The 14,974-nt window shown below is 35.8% G+C and overlaps 2 protein-coding genes across 8 annotated transcripts; both read left to right on the top strand.

Annotated features, from left to right (window-relative positions):
* Positions 1–372: 372 nt before the first annotated feature.
* Positions 373–10,920, top strand: LOC101245854 (probable serine/threonine-protein kinase SIS8). Of its 5 annotated transcripts, XR_011221510.1 has the most exons (16): positions 534–1,801; positions 3,150–3,587; positions 4,241–4,341; positions 5,220–5,484; positions 5,560–6,211; positions 6,320–6,538; positions 6,636–6,676; positions 7,606–7,674; positions 8,128–8,228; positions 8,394–8,472; positions 8,569–8,667; positions 8,761–8,829; positions 8,959–9,089; positions 9,760–9,809; positions 9,992–10,168; positions 10,428–10,920. XR_011221510.1 is itself a non-coding variant. In XM_026031638.2 (15 exons), the coding sequence occupies exons 2-15, from the start codon at positions 1,310–1,312 to the stop codon at positions 10,543–10,545; spliced, it is 3,045 nt and encodes a 1,014-aa protein (XP_025887423.1). In that variant the 5' UTR covers positions 373–527; positions 1,057–1,309; the 3' UTR covers positions 10,546–10,920. The 5 variants fall into 5 exon arrangements, 3 of the variants coding, with proteins under 3 accessions (XP_025887423.1, XP_010322622.1, XP_010322621.1); XM_026031638.2 differs by lacking the exon at positions 8,959–9,089 and adding an exon at positions 373–527 and having other exon boundaries at positions 1,057–1,801; positions 5,220–6,211; XR_011221509.1 differs by having other exon boundaries at positions 5,220–6,211.
* Positions 10,921–11,130: 210 nt separating this feature from the next.
* LOC101250128 (uncharacterized) lies at positions 11,131–13,923 on the top strand. Of its 3 annotated transcripts, none has more exons than XM_010324322.4 (10): positions 11,131–11,337; positions 11,413–11,482; positions 11,890–11,957; positions 12,173–12,234; positions 12,351–12,432; positions 12,541–12,774; positions 12,895–13,023; positions 13,109–13,170; positions 13,258–13,374; positions 13,677–13,923. In XM_010324322.4, exons 1-9 carry the CDS (start codon positions 11,287–11,289, stop codon positions 13,361–13,363), a joined length of 864 nt encoding a protein of 287 aa, XP_010322624.1. In that variant the 5' UTR covers positions 11,131–11,286; the 3' UTR covers positions 13,364–13,374; positions 13,677–13,923. The 3 variants fall into 3 exon arrangements, with proteins under 3 accessions (XP_010322624.1, XP_010322625.1, XP_004241655.1); XM_010324323.4 differs by having other exon boundaries at positions 13,584–13,923; XM_004241607.5 differs by lacking the exon at positions 13,677–13,923 and having other exon boundaries at positions 13,258–13,480.
* Positions 13,924–14,974: the final 1,051 nt, after the last annotated feature.

Below are 14,974 nucleotides of genomic sequence, written 5' to 3'. Positions count from 1 at the left end.
TTAAATTAAAATTATGTAAAATGTATCAAAATGTCCTTTAATCTTGTGGTATTTAAACATGCCACGTGAAAAGTTAAAATTAAATTATTATCAAAAAAGAAAAAAAGACATTCTTTTTGAAACAAACTAAAAAGGAAATAGGAACATTTTTTTTTGAAACCAAAGAAGTAACATAATAAGAGTATCTTACTAATTTCTTCGTTTTATATTACTGAATTCATATTCCTGTAACATTATTTTTCTTAAAAGTATACTTCATTAAATTAATCTAACTCTAATGTTTATTATTACTGTAATAAAATATAGAGTCAAGTAAAATCAAAGGTAGCTAGCAGCGATAGTAGAAAGAAAAGTTGAGTTTCTTTTTCAAATATTCTACTCTGTGTTAGTTTTTGAGGCTTACAGCAATTAACCACTTATTGCCACTCTCATAGTTGCAAACTTCTAGTACTCTGTCGGGAGCTAAAATCAGACCAATAGCCATTCACCATTGAGTTTTGTGTGTAAAATAGAGAGATCCAAAGCAGGTAACTTGATTTTTCTTTTTCAATTTCCTTTAACAGCAAAATACCCTTTTTCTTTGTTTTTCTATGACCATGAAATTCCTGGGAATATTGGTTTGGTGTAGTGATACTGGTACCTCAGAAAAACCAAGTGGGTCATTCTTGATTAGTGAGGTCCTACTTTCCCCACTCCCACTTGTTGTTTTTGCCCTCACCCCCACTCTTTCAAAAACTGACCACTGAAGCCCTTTTTCACTTTAATTGACACATTTATTTCAACTGTACAATTTAGTCTTTCTTCTTTTTGTCCATTTTCTACATCTTCATTTGCATTTTCATACCCTTTTCTTGGTTTGCTCTAGCTGTTTAAGGGATAAAGGAACAATCTTTTTTGGTTTAGGCTGAGTTCTTGAATTTGTGTTCAAGATTGAGTCTTTTTGCTGCTCAGTAGGGAAGTGGTAACTGGAGTTTCTTCACAAACGAAGTAAAGTTTGGTTCTTGGATTTGATTTGGTTAAAAACAAGCTTAAACTATGCAGTTCTTGTTATTACAGGTTTTAAGGTAAGAGATTTGTAACTGTGATTCATGATTGTAGTGGGACAATGGAGAGTGTTGAGGAATGAGAAAGTCCTATACGTTGGTGGTTAAGGAGATAGGTGGTCTCCGTCTTGGATAGTTCATCACCAGTGAGCTAGCTTCCGGAGTTGAGTTAGACTCGGGATCCATTTATTTACTGAGAGGTTTATGGCCAGCTTTTTTGTTTCTTTAGTACAACTACTAAGCATTGTGGTTTAGTGAATACAACAATGAAAAATTTTCTCAAGAAACTTCATATTGGGTCCAACCAATCAGAAGATTCAGAAGGATCAACATCTTCCTCAAGGAGCAAGAAATTAACTGATGTTTCATCACCTGAAAAGCATTCAAGCTCTAGAAGCTATCATGGGTCTGATAATAAACCTTTTTCAGCAATTTCAGGATGGTTAAATTCAGTTACAAATAGGCATAGTCCCAGTCCTCCGTCTTCCTCAAATGTGAATAGAGGGAATAGAATGGAACATTCTGACTCTGTCAGTATTGGTGGCACTGATGCTGTTTTAGATGCTCTACAGCGTGATTCGGAGTCAAGCAGCTCAAGGGATCCTGGTGTAGAGGAGGAGTATCAAATTCAGTTAGCTCTAGAGTTGAGCGCGAAGGAGGACCCTGAGGCAGTTCAAATTGAGGCTGTAAAGCAAATCAGTTTAGGCTCTTCTGCCCCAGAGAATGCTCCTGCAGAAGTTGTAGCATATCGGTATTGGGTATGTGCGTATGTGTCTATTTTGTTTCATTCATATCACAACTCTTGGCTTACTTTGCTCTAGGCACCTAAAGGCATGCTTAGCAAATCTGTTATCTTTTAGGTAAATATATTGTATATAGATTTTATTTCACAAAAGAAAAAGAAAAGGAAATGGCCATGTCATTTAATCCCTTGATCTGACTTACCTTGCTGAGGTAAATCGTGTATGCATTTTGAAGTTTGTATCTTCTTTTTTAATGGATGTGGTTGACCACTGCTGAACAGGAAACTACTGATTTAGTTTTTTTAATCAAATTTAGACTTTAGAATTCGAGCATTGTATTATAATGGTAATGGTCATTGTGCCTTGCTGTTGATTGTTTTTGTCATCCCTGAAAGGTATTGGTTAGTAGATTCATTAATCCTTATGCTGAATTAAGCAATTTGATTATCGGCTTTCATCTTTGAAGTCTGGGGATGGCCTCAAGCTGACTGGAGTGTGAACCTTTACATGATCAGGATTCACTTCTCAACAAAAACTAAAAACACTAGGTGATTTCTTGTCATCTACCTAACCATTGTTAAGTCAAACTACCCGGTACTTGTGCTGGTGGGAGGTAGAACTACCCGGTGGAATGATCCAGCTAAGCAAAAGCTGGCTCGGCACCATTGTTGTCACAAAAAGAGATATTGAAAGAAGTATAAAGGAAATTCGAATTGTGTCAGTTAGGAGGCGTACTGTTTATGGAAGGAACACCAATACAATTACTCATATCATAAGGTCCTGGGACATGGTATAAATGAGAACCTATTGGTAATAATGATAAGTCACTGGATATATGAGAATTCAAATGCTGTAGTGAAGGTAGTGGGAGAAAACAAAGTTTAGATTGACTGAGGAATTAAGTGATCAATGAGTATAAGACTTGATGGATATAGTTGAGGAGAGAGAGATGCCAAGTACAACCTCTACTGACATTATTGGACTAGAAATGTTGTAATGATTAGAATGGGGTAAGCTTGATATTGCGGGTAAGAAACACTGCCAAAGACTAAATATATTTTGCCTTCTAGATATCATAGTCATTGGCTCATAGCGATGCACATATTTTCTGGTTTCTACTTCTCCATATTCCTGTCTGGTGTTTAAGTGGTTCCAATAGCTTATCCGCCTTAAACAATCAGCAAGAAGGTATATTAGACAGCTACATTATCTAAAATATGGAGGGATTGATTTTGTTGTGTATAAATTGCTCTATTATTTCGTCAGATCAGTTTCTGTTTGTGCAAAAATTTCCCTTTCCTAGTCCTTATTCCTTTCTAACACATGACATATCTCATATTATAGATTTATCAATGCTTCACAGAATTACAATGCTCTAAGCTATGATGACAAGATCCTGGATGGATTTTATGATTTGTATGGTGTCCTCATGGAGTCCAATTCCTCGAAAATGCCCTCCCTCATTGATCTGCAAAGAACAGAAGTATCAGATCATATTAGTTGGGAAGCCATCCTTATCAGTAAAGCTGCGGACTCCAAGTTGTTGAAACTTGAACAGAGAGCTCTAGAGATTGCTGTTGAGGAGAGGTCAAAACTCATGGATTTTTCAGCCAGCAGTTTGGTACATGAGCTTGCTGTGCTAGTTTCTGACCACATGGGGGGCCCAGTTGTGGATCCAGAGAGCATGTTGCTTGCATGGAGAAGTATTAGTTATAATCTTAAGGCAACTCTAGGGAGTATGGTTTTGCCTCTTGGTTCTTTGACCATTGGATTGGCTCGTCATCGTGCATTGTTATTCAAGGTACTAAGCATTTTGGAGTCTTAAATCTATAGCAGTATTTGATTATAATTAGTTTGTGATATCTTTTAGTTTTCTCATGAAGTAATATCCCTTGCCTATTGACAACGAAAATGCCTGAGATACCCGAATATCCTAATCTCACTTCTAAAGCCTAATTTACTTGTATAGTTGGCTAGGACTCGGTACGTAGATGACTATTTAAAGAAGGGAATTCTACTTGTCGTAAAGGATGATTGTTCTGTGGATGGGGAACTTCATATAGAAAAATTAATTCATTTAAGCAGAACGTCAGCATAGGCATGGTTCAGTTCTAATCTGAATTAGCTCCAGTATTTGTCCCCTAGTTCTTGATCTTTCCAACTACTTGTCAGTATTCTGCATCCATTGCTGCTGTGACTGTACCTTATTGTTCTCTTTGATCCCTTTCGCAGATAGCAATTAATTCTGTCTGCATGATATTACTTGTCCATAGTTTTTATTTTGGTTTGATGCATTAGTCATTTCAATGGTGCTATTCTTTGTCAATCTGCTAATAATCACTATTATTTTTATTGTAGGTACTTGGTAATGGTTGGCTTTACCCTTTCATTTGCTATGCTTTGCTTATAACATCACATTTTTTTAATTCTCTTTTGCTTCTGAAAATTATTTAGGTTCTAGCTGATAGTGTGGGGATTCCTTGCCGATTAGTAAAAGGAAAGCAGTATACAGGTTCAGATGATGTTGCAATGAACTATGTAAAGATCGATGGAAGGTTGCTGCTATTCACTTTACCTTCTTTCCTTGATGCTATAGATGCAATCTTTTTCTTTTATGTTCTCTCAGGTGGGGTATACATATTGAAACTTGGTCAGTATTTTCACTTTTCTTGGATATTCTTCCTTGGTTGGTTTGCATTGCACAAATACACCTTGTGGCTTAGTCAGAGAAAGTGTCAGCCTTATCAAACATGAAATGTAGTAACAAAGGGCCAAGGTAGGAGCTACTTAAGGCACATCACACATTGCTTAACGAAACAGGCGCAAACTGAAAAAAAAAAGATTTACATGATTGAAAAGAAAAACTATGAACACAAACACCAAGAATATTAGTAGGAAACTTGAAAAGGAAGTGCAATGAAGGGAAAAACATGTCAATCAAAGTAAATATCAATCTTAAGTTCCTGATCAAATTCAAGATACCTTTTTAAGTTTTTCACTAGTGACTAGTTTTCTTATAGATAATTCTAGAGTTCTGAGTTCCAATTCGTAATTGCTTAAGTGCTCATTAGTAAAGTTCCCTTAATAATTAATATATTTTCTCGCAAGTTACATCTACTGTTTTGCACCAGGCCTCTGAGGCTCATAAACTAACACAAACTTTGAAAAAGCTGTTGGTTGGCTGGTTTACGGCGCATACCTTAGTGCTTTCACTTGATGATCACCCGCCAGGCATTCACAATTAATTTGGACTATGAATTGATTTTTCTAATTTCCTTCACAATTTACAGCATTTTACGGTCTTAAATTGGTGCTGTTGTTTGTATGATGCAAGTATTTGTTGGTACATTGTCTGGGATAAATTTTTGCTGCAATAATTTCTTTTGCTGGGATTATTTTTTTTTTATGTACAAATTAGATGATACATTTGCAGGGAGTATATTGTCGATTTGATGGCAGCCCCCGGAACACTTATTCCATCTGACACATCTGGAGTACATGGAGACTATGAAGAGTCTATTCTCTCCATCAGTCCATCCTCCAAAGATGTTGATTCTCATCCAGGTTCCAATAGTAGTGGGATTGCTTCTTCATTGGGAGATCATTCAGACTATGGAACGGCAGACAAGAGATCCAGGTTTGCGGAAAGCACTAGTGCAGGAAATGAATCTCCCTCTTCTGGTAATCCAGAACTGCAGGTAAAAGCGGAAAAAGAATCTTATAATACCTTCCTTGATTTTACAAAGGCTTACAGTCCTAAGGAGCAAGGACAGGAAACTTCTTCTAGAGCTGGGCATGCAAGATCTGCTTTTACACATGCAAGATCTCCTTCGTGGACAGAAGGTGTTAGCTCCCCAGCTGCACACAAAATGAAAGTAAAGGATGCTTCACAATACATGATCGATGCTGCCAAAGAAAATCCACAGCTAGCTCAAAAACTGCACACTGTTTTACTTGAGAGTGGAGTTATTGCACCACCAAACTTGTTCGCTGAGATCTATCCAGAACAACTAGACGTATCTCATATAGAGGGAAAATCCAGGCTAGAGGAAAGAGACGAGTTCCAGAAAGTCAGGGGTCAATCTGATAAGAATCGAGCCCGCTTCTTACCCCCTCTGCCTTATCACAGTCCATACTCAAAGGGCAATGCACGTGGATCATTGGAACCTCAGCCAAATGTGAGAGAAGTTGATGAACAGCAAGTCTCTAGACAGTCTGAAGTAGCTCCACCAAAACATATGAAAAAAGTTCCTGTTGCTGCTGCTGCTGCCGCTGCCGCAGCTGCTGTTGCCTCTTCGATGGTAGTTGTTGCAGCCAAGACTAACCCTCACGGGGACCTTCCCGTAGCAGCTGCTGCCACAGCCACAGCTGCAGCAGTAGTAGCAACAACTGCAGCAGTCAGTAAGCAATATGAGGCACAAGGAGGTATGTCCAACTTGTTAATGAATTTGTTGTTTCTTCTTGGCAACAAAATGAAAGCTTGGAGATATGTGCCATTGTCCAGTTAATCTTCTGTATTTCTTAATCATATAGACTGTGAAAGAGCTGATGGAGATGCAGATACTGCTGTTTATGAGCAACAGGGATGTGGTCATCAAGAGCATGAGGCAGCAGGAGCAAATTCAGAGGGCGAAAGGATGTCAGATAAGTCAACTAGTAATGATAGTACTAAATCGGATGTGACACTTGATGATGTAGCAGACTGTGAGATTCCGTGGGAGGATATTGCCTTGGGCGAGCGTATTGGACTTGGTATGAACTGCATTGTGTTTTACCAGACCTGAAGGTTCTTTAATGCAGGTGATTTAGACTCTGTAATCTGACACTTCTCATAATTTCTATGTTCTAGGATCTTATGGAGAGGTCTATCGTGGAGAGTGGCATGGAACTGTAAGTTCATTATCCTTGTGTCAGTTGGGTTTCTTCTTATTTATCTTGGGATTGGTCTAAAGAAGTTTTATGTGGTATCTTTTTCCTTCCTGCATAAAAAGGCCAACCTTTCTTTTTTATCTATCTATATAACTAGATCTCTTGGAACCTAAATCTAATTGATTTCAGTTGTAGATCTAATCTTCAAGAACATAATAATGAGAAGATTCCTTGTTCTTTTTGCAACTTACTAATGTCTGATTATTTTTTATAATTTGCTAAAATGAAAAAAAAGAATGAGTCTGTCTATTGCCATGGCTTTTTCACTCCCATTATTTTCTTTTTTCGAACTGCTTTTCCTTGAGCCGAGGGTTTATCGATAACAACGTCTCCACCTTCCAAGGTTCCATACCCCACTGTGGAATTACAGTGGGTTGTTATGTTATATATGGAAAAGAAGAATGAGTCTGTTGTAGGTTTACTTTGTTATCTTGGTTTAATCTTTATAATATATGTCAAAATCTGTTGTTTTCTCAAAAAATCTGTTGTAAACTTGTTATACTGAATATTCAATTTGTATCATCTGCTTGTTTTCCCTCTTATTTTTCATAAATTTCGGGGAGTCTCATGCCTCTTTTGGAAACTCCTTTGCTAACCACTTTTCCTTTACATTCTAGACTCTGTTTATACTTGAGGATTGCTTAAATTCTGTACTTCAAATCTGATGTGATGATATCTCTGCTAATTTAACCGCTGAGATATTTGCTGGACATGTCTGATTCTGTGTCAAAACATTTGTTGCATGCACATAATTTTTACCATAGTTTCTCATATTCATTCATTACTTATTGTCATCAACTATAAGTGGAAACAAATAAATTGCACTTAAGAATTCCTTATTTTCTTCAACCTGAATTAAGACAAAATAGATTAAGCCTACTTATTTTCAGGAAGTTGCTGTAAAAAAGTTCCTGGATCAAGATATAACTGGTGAATCCCTTGAGGAGTTCAGAAGTGAGGTATTACCCTTCTTGACTAACATAGGCCACTATCGGTGTTCTTTAATATCACAATCTCTGTAACTATTATCATGTCCTAAGAGATCTTACTCTTGAACAAATTTTAAAAGCTGATGGGAAAATCTTGAATGAAGCTAATGTTTTCATCAAATGCATAATTATCAAAATTTCAAGTTATCAGAAAAATAAACAGCTTGTCACTTTTTTCCTAACTCGTACATGATACATAGGTATTTAGTGAAATCAAGACATCATTACACCAGTTGGTTTGTAGTTCTTCTTTCTCTGATCATTATAATATCTCCTACAGGGTTTTCTTGCTGACACTAAATCAATCCAGTTTCCCCTAGCTGTGATGATAGCATCACAGTGCTTAATCTTCTGATATGTTGCTTAGCCTAACTTCTGGATTACAATTTGAATTGTATTCTCTATATTCATCTGGTTTGCAAGGTGCGGATCATGAAAAGGCTCAGACATCCAAATGTTGTTCTGTTCATGGGAGCTGTTACTCGTTCTCCACATCTTTCAATTGTTACTGAGTTTCTTCATAGGTATGTTAAAAGCTATGGGCAGAATTTTATGGATAATATAAAATACATTTCACTTTTATGGTCATCACATCAGTTAATTTGAAGTGGCTGTTGTTGGTTAACTTGGAAATCTGAACTAAAACTTGGTAACAATTTCTTGAATTCAAAATATATTTTGATTTGCAGAGGAAGTTTGTACAGATTAATCCATCGACCCAACAATCAGTTAGATGAGCGCAGAAGGTTGAGGATGGCTCTTGATGCTGTATGTTCGACTTTTTCATTTATAACTTCTCCATATGTTCAATCCTTTTGTATTAGTTTGTGACTTACTGGTGAATGTGCTTTACTAACTTAACAGGCTCGAGGAATGAACTATTTACACAACTGCACTCCAATGATAGTTCATCGAGATTTGAAGTCACCAAATCTCCTAGTAGATAAGAACTGGGTTGTGAAGGTGGACTTCCTTTTAACTGTTAAACCTTGGGAAATTTGTTGCTTGCTCTTCACTTAGAATCCACGTGATATCTTTTGATTTTTCTGACTCTAGGTATGTGATTTTGGACTGTCAAGAATGAAGCACAGCACATTTCTTTCTTCTAGGTCTACTGCTGGGACGGTAAGTTGAAGTCTAATGCTTTTTCTGTATGATCGTCAATAAACAGGCTCCGTAGTACATTCTTAGATCTGTTGGTCTTGCCAATATAGTTTGATATCTTTGATGGTTGATATATTTCTTTTTCTATAGTGTTTTTTGTTCCACATCTTGCCTGGGTATTTCATTGTGGATCCTTTGTCAATGAAACTTGTAATGCTTCCATCCTGCATTCTGGCTAATCAGCCATACATCATTTTATATCGGCCGTTGGAGAAGATAAGGTCAACGCTATCCTAATCCTCTCTGGCCTTTGAATATGTTGTGATTCCCATGTTTCTCCTTCAAAAATGTTGTTGCTATGATCCATGGTTCGAAAAATAACTTCATGATATGTTTACTTTTTCAGGAAGAGTATCTCGGCTTCCAATTCTGTATTGTAGTTTCCGTTTTATATATAAAACTTCGTTTCAGATTTGTCAAAAAAAAGAAGAAAAAGACCTTGTTTGTGCACTCGGTGCATTCTTGTAGAACAAGAGTAGTTTCTATTTTGATATTGTTTATGCTGTTTTATTGGTCATAGCAATAGAGTTGAAAGTATCTCATTCTTCAAGATATTTCAAGGGAATTAGCTGCTTTACTGATATATATTTGCTCATCTTAGTGATTGGTGAATGAACCAATTTTGATGAGAAGTAAAGCGATACTATTTGGTGTTAATGTGGAAGACCTGTCTAATTAAGCTTTGTGCACACAAAATGATTGCAATATTGTGGATAAAAAGTTAACAGTAGCAGTAGTAAACCATTTCCCATTAGATATATTAACTTTACACGCAAGGTATAAAAATTTTGATTATTTCGTGCAGATTGGGAACTTTTTTTTTTGTGCTTGCTATATTTAGTTGTTTTCCACATCCAATCTCATAATTCTTCGAGTCATTTTGTTTCTCAGGCAGAGTGGATGGCCCCAGAAGTGCTGAGAAATGAACCTTCAAATGAAAAGTATGTCCGATAAACCATATTACCCAACTGAAAAATGTTGAATAATGATGCAGTGAAGTGATTATAGAAAGCCAAAAGTTAAAATTTTCTGGTCCTTATAGGGTGACAGTTTCACAAATAGATTTATTCAGTGGCATTCGGTATATGATTGATGATGTTGGATTATCAATTGTCCCCTGCAGATGTGATGTATATAGCTTCGGTGTCATACTATGGGAGCTCTGTACTTTACAGCAACCATGGGGAGGAATGAATCCAATGCAAGTCGTTGGCGCTGTGGGGTTTCAGCACCGTCGTCTTGACATACCAGATGACACGGATCCAGCTATTGCAGACATTATCAGGAAATGCTGGCAAACGTGAGTTTCTGTGGTGTTTCAGTCACTTTACTTTCTATGTTTGCTCGTTGGATCCTCAAAAGTTATACATTTTTGGAGGGTCCAAGCAACATAGACGACTTGTAGATTCTTCATTATCTTTTGTCCTTCACTTCTAAATTTTGGTCAGGCCTCGTGCTGGTTACAATACAACAGAACAGTTCATATAGCCAACCTCAACTAATTCGTGATTGAAACACAGTTGGTTGAATGATCTGATTGTGTTTTTTTGTACATGCAGAGATCCAAAGTTACGGCCTTCATTTACTGAGATAATGGCTGCTCTGAAACCACTACAAAAGCCTATTACTAGTTCACATGCACCAAAACCACCAGTTGCCAGAGGCCAACCATCGTGAATCTTAGAAGATGCATCCGCGGAGCAGGGTTAATACTGAAGAACGTAAATAGACGTATTTTTCGTTGAATTTAAACAGGTCCGAATTTGAGCTCAAGAAGCTGAAAGAAGACATCAAAGAACCTGACAGTCAGATACTTCATTTTAAGCCAAATTGTGATTCTTTTGTTAGCAGTGTTTCCCTAGTCCTCAAAAATTGTGTATCTGCCTTCCCTTGTGTATTCATATTGATTCCCTCTTTTGTAATTAAAAAAAAAGAAGAAAGAATTGCTTTAAAGGAGCTCAAGCTCCTCTTTTATCTATGTTTTAGGTCAACATTTATATTTTGTACCTATTTTATTGAAACATGTGCAAATATAGCTCTTGAGACCAACCATACATTAGACTATATTTAAGATCTAAACTTTATGATTTTAATTTTAAATATTTTAGCGTTGAGCTCGTTTTATATTGAATTTAGTTGAACCCGTCATTTATACGCTCCGCGAGACAATTGTCAAAAAACCATTTACCCTTTTGACTAGTATTGTCATCATTTGAAAGAAGAATCAAAATTGATATACCTAGTTAGATTGATAAACAAGAAAGGAATCAAAATGTAAGTCAAAAGGTTGAAAAAAAATCCTACACCACACAAATATGAGAGGACAATACTAGTGGTGACGTAGTACATATGGTATAGTACTAAGCCCCTTTCATTTTATTAAAAAAAATTAACACAGAAGAAAGGAATTTTTTGTGAATGGGGACAGTTATCGACTCCCATTTCTTGGGCCTAACCGCCATTGTTACAGTAAGTAAAAATAGCTCTCTTTTTTTTTGTTATTATTTCTTTCTCATAATTCACAAACAAAAATAATTGTTGCAGGTGGTTTACCAATTAATCTTTTTTATAATCACAGCACTCCTCAAATTTGATAAAGTCACAGATTTCGCAGGTAAATTATTTGCCTTCACTTCTTGTCAAATTTGAATTCCCAAATAAGGTTTATTACATATTTAGTAAATTTCTGGGTTTTCACCTGTTAGTAATTGTGTATAAGTAAAAGAAATAATATATTTAATTTGAACAAAAAATGTCCAGTTGAAATACTTCATTGGGAGTTTAGTTGTTCGACTAAAATGTCTAGTTGAAATACTTCATTAGGAGTTGAGATGTTCGACTAAAACATGATCACTGGCGTATACAGACAAGTTTAAGTGGTTGATTATGTATGAAGCCTTTTTACATAGCCAGTTATATTATATTCGTGGTTCAAAAATGGTACTGCTAAAAAAGCAGCCAAATCACGAACCAATCTATTACTAATACTGCTGTGTGTCATTTTTTTTCATCTGCATACAGGAGGTACAAATTTCATTGTGCTTGCAGTATTAACTTTGATACTAAAAGGTTCATGGAATTTTCGACAGGTAAGTGAATTTTACCTTCAACTAGCACTTCCATGCTTCACTTTGAGAATTGCTTGTTCTAAATGAGTCAGTTTTTTTATAAGTTTTGATGCACATGTTGGTGGCATTTTGTGCATATTTGGATCAAGAATGAGCTTAATTACATAATAAAACGTGCCCATAAAGTTTATAGCTGAGTTAGAGAGGCGGCTCAAATAGTTTGAAGTCTCTTTCAGGTGGTTTTGTCTGTGTTTGTCGTGATATGGGGCCTTCGACTGGGGCTATTTCTATTAATGAGGTAAAAACACCAATCTATTATATGTCATATGTTTAGCTTGAGAAAGGGACTATTGCCCATTTCATATTAGAACCTTGTTATAGCCTCTTAAGATTATACTTTTTTGTTCTATTCAGGATATTACAATGGGGCGAGGATAGACGTTTTGATGATAAGCGTGATAATCTGGGGAAACTGGCAATATTTTGGCTATTTCAGGTTCATTTTCCTTTTCCAAACCATAAGATATACCACATTATCTTGCATCTGATCGCGGGCTAATGCTTACAGCAGGATGAGATTTTTATAGTTTAATTTATATTACAGGCAATCTGGGTGTGGACTGTGAGTTTACCAGTGACAGTTGTTAATGCAAGTGACCACCAACCATCTGTTCAGACGGTAGACATCATTGGTTGGATTATGTGGTCTATCGGAATATCAGTTGAGATCGCTTCTGACCAACAAAAGTTAACATTCAAAAACTCCCCAGAGAACAGAGGAAAGTGGTGCAATGTTGGACTTTGGAAGTATTCACGGCATCCAAACTATTTTGGCGAGGTTATACTTTCAATTCGTGTTTCTGAATTTGACATCCTCTGGACTAAATATGTTGGATTCGGTGCATACACAAGCACTACATTAGCACATTGAAGGTTTTGATCCGTATAATATCTTCAGATCTTTCTATGGTGGGGAATATTTGTGGCATCAACGCCTGTGCTGGAGGGTGCTGAATGGCTTGTTGTGCTTGGACCAGTGTTCTTAACGTTGCTGCTGCTTTTCGTTAGTGGCATTCCCTTGCTTGAGGTGATATCATTGACTTGTTGGTTCTATCTCTTAACATCCCCATCTGAGTATGTCTGTTATACAATTTAACTGCTACTTATAACAGGAATCAGCAGACAAGAAATACGGAAATGTAGCTGAATATATAATCTATAAGGATACGACAAGGTCAGTTCATAATCGCTCACTGGATCGTTTCACTGATTGTAAGATTAAATTAAAGGTAACAATGAATTTTAAACTGAATTGTTTCAGCCCTCTCATTTTGCTGCCCCCTGGATTATATGGAAAGCTTCCTTCATGGTTCAAAACTATATTCCTTTTAGAGTTTCCGCTGTACAGTCGCAATCTTTCCCAATAAGAGCTAAGCTGGTAAAACTTCAATCTTCTACTAAGAATTTTTCTGCAACTTTATTTGTTATATGATTCATAGGTTGCAACAATCTTTATAAAATTCATGAATATTCTGCTTGTTCAATTTTTACTTGTTCTGCTCTACTATTAGTGCACAAACTAGTCTTGTTGGTAGGGTTGATGTCCAAAAGTCAGTAACTATAGTGACATTAACATCTCCGAAATAGAGGTGGATCTGGTATTTGAACATTATGCTTGGAAGAGATCTAGAGAGCGGCTTGTCCAACATTTGACAGATTCATACCATCCATTTCAAACAGGATTTGTCCCGGATATACGAGCAATCCAACTCATAGGATTCCCTTTTCCTTATTAAAGGAGTTTTCTCTCCGATTATGGCACAATGAGACAACTCGATATAAAAGACGACCAACTCTACAACTTTTTTAGTGACATATATTCCAAAACCAAGTATTGAATCGAGTACACACCTGAACTGAACCGGTATGTAAATTTGTATTTTATATATTATGAATACGTTATATTAAAATATAATTTTTTCAACAATATTTGTTCAAATATAAATATAAACTAGGTTCCAAAAGCCGCTCTTACGTCCCACACACCTTGCGATGGCATGGCCCGCGAGCAGCGGCTCAAATTCTCGGATTCGGTAGACCTAAATGTAGGATGACTTTGGGTCTTCACTCTTTAATTAGAGTTTAATTAATTAGTTTTGAAATTGAAAGACACTATAATTGATATTCCGTCATACAATATGACAAAATCTATACAAGCACTCTAAGATCAAACACGACAACAAAGTTTTACATTCTTGGCTTGTTGATGAAGAACTAAAGTGTTTCCGTAAGAGCATACTTCCGATATATATATATATATATATATATATATATATATATATATATATATATATATATATATATATATATATATATATATATATATATATATATCTTGAGGAGGTGACATTTGTGCCATATTATTTAGTTATACATTTAAGGAGGTGTATTGATGTAGTCAAGAGAACTTCAAATATTCAACTTGCAAGAAAAAGAAACTAATGGTAATTCCCACATAACAAAAATAAACTACTGCATGAAAATCAAATTAAACCAACCTAGAAAAATCATAACCAAAAAAAAAATGAAGTAACATGTCTATATATTGTTCATACTTGAAGCTTGCAAATACATATATTTAGTTTCTCAATCGATAGCATTCCCAAATACAAACGATGCTAAATCTTACAAGAAGTGAGATTGCACAAAATTTGATGAATACTTGAATCTCGTCTGGCAAACATGTTGGCGGTTTGAATGCAACGTAACACATGAAACTGATTACAAATATTTCAACCAACAAATAAAATGCGATCATCAAAAGTTTAACACAACCTTGTATAATTAGACAACAACGTCCAGCCATATCTAATTATAAATTATTCTTGAATGATTTTGTTTGTAAGAGAATCCTGAAAAATTTTAAGACTCAAGGGGACATATTTTATAGTTGAAGAAATAATGGATTCCTATAATAATAATAATAATAATTGAAGAGTTTTGAAATATATGATACTCCTAAGAGGTATTAAAGTTTA

This window comes from Solanum lycopersicum, chromosome 6 (genome assembly GCF_036512215.1).
Source record: "Solanum lycopersicum chromosome 6, SLM_r2.1".
NCBI classification, from domain to species: Eukaryota; Viridiplantae; Streptophyta; class Magnoliopsida; order Solanales; family Solanaceae; genus Solanum; species Solanum lycopersicum.
Note: the sequence above shows the minus strand (reverse complement) of the source record. Positions and strands in the feature narration are given on the sequence as shown.

Bases quoted from the DNA above. Each gene is read 5' to 3' on its own strand.
- LOC101245854 (XM_026031638.2), top strand. From the start codon at position 1,310: ATGAAAAATTTTCTCAAGAAACTTCATATTGGGTCCAACCAATCAGAA. The intron at 7,675-8,127 runs GTATTACCCTTC...CTGGTTTGCAAG, and splicing joins TTGAGGAGTTCAGAAGTGAG to GTGCGGATCATGAAAAGGCT. The intron at 8,830-9,759 runs GTAAGTTGAAGT...TTTGTTTCTCAG, and splicing joins CTAGGTCTACTGCTGGGACG to GCAGAGTGGATGGCCCCAGA.
- LOC101250128 (XM_010324322.4), top strand. From the start codon at position 11,287: ATGGGGACAGTTATCGACTCCCATTTCTTGGGCCTAACCGCCATTGTT. The intron at 12,433-12,540 runs GTTCATTTTCCT...TTTATATTACAG, and splicing joins CAATATTTTGGCTATTTCAG to GCAATCTGGGTGTGGACTGT. The intron at 12,775-12,894 runs GTTATACTTTCA...TAATATCTTCAG, and splicing joins ATCCAAACTATTTTGGCGAG to ATCTTTCTATGGTGGGGAAT.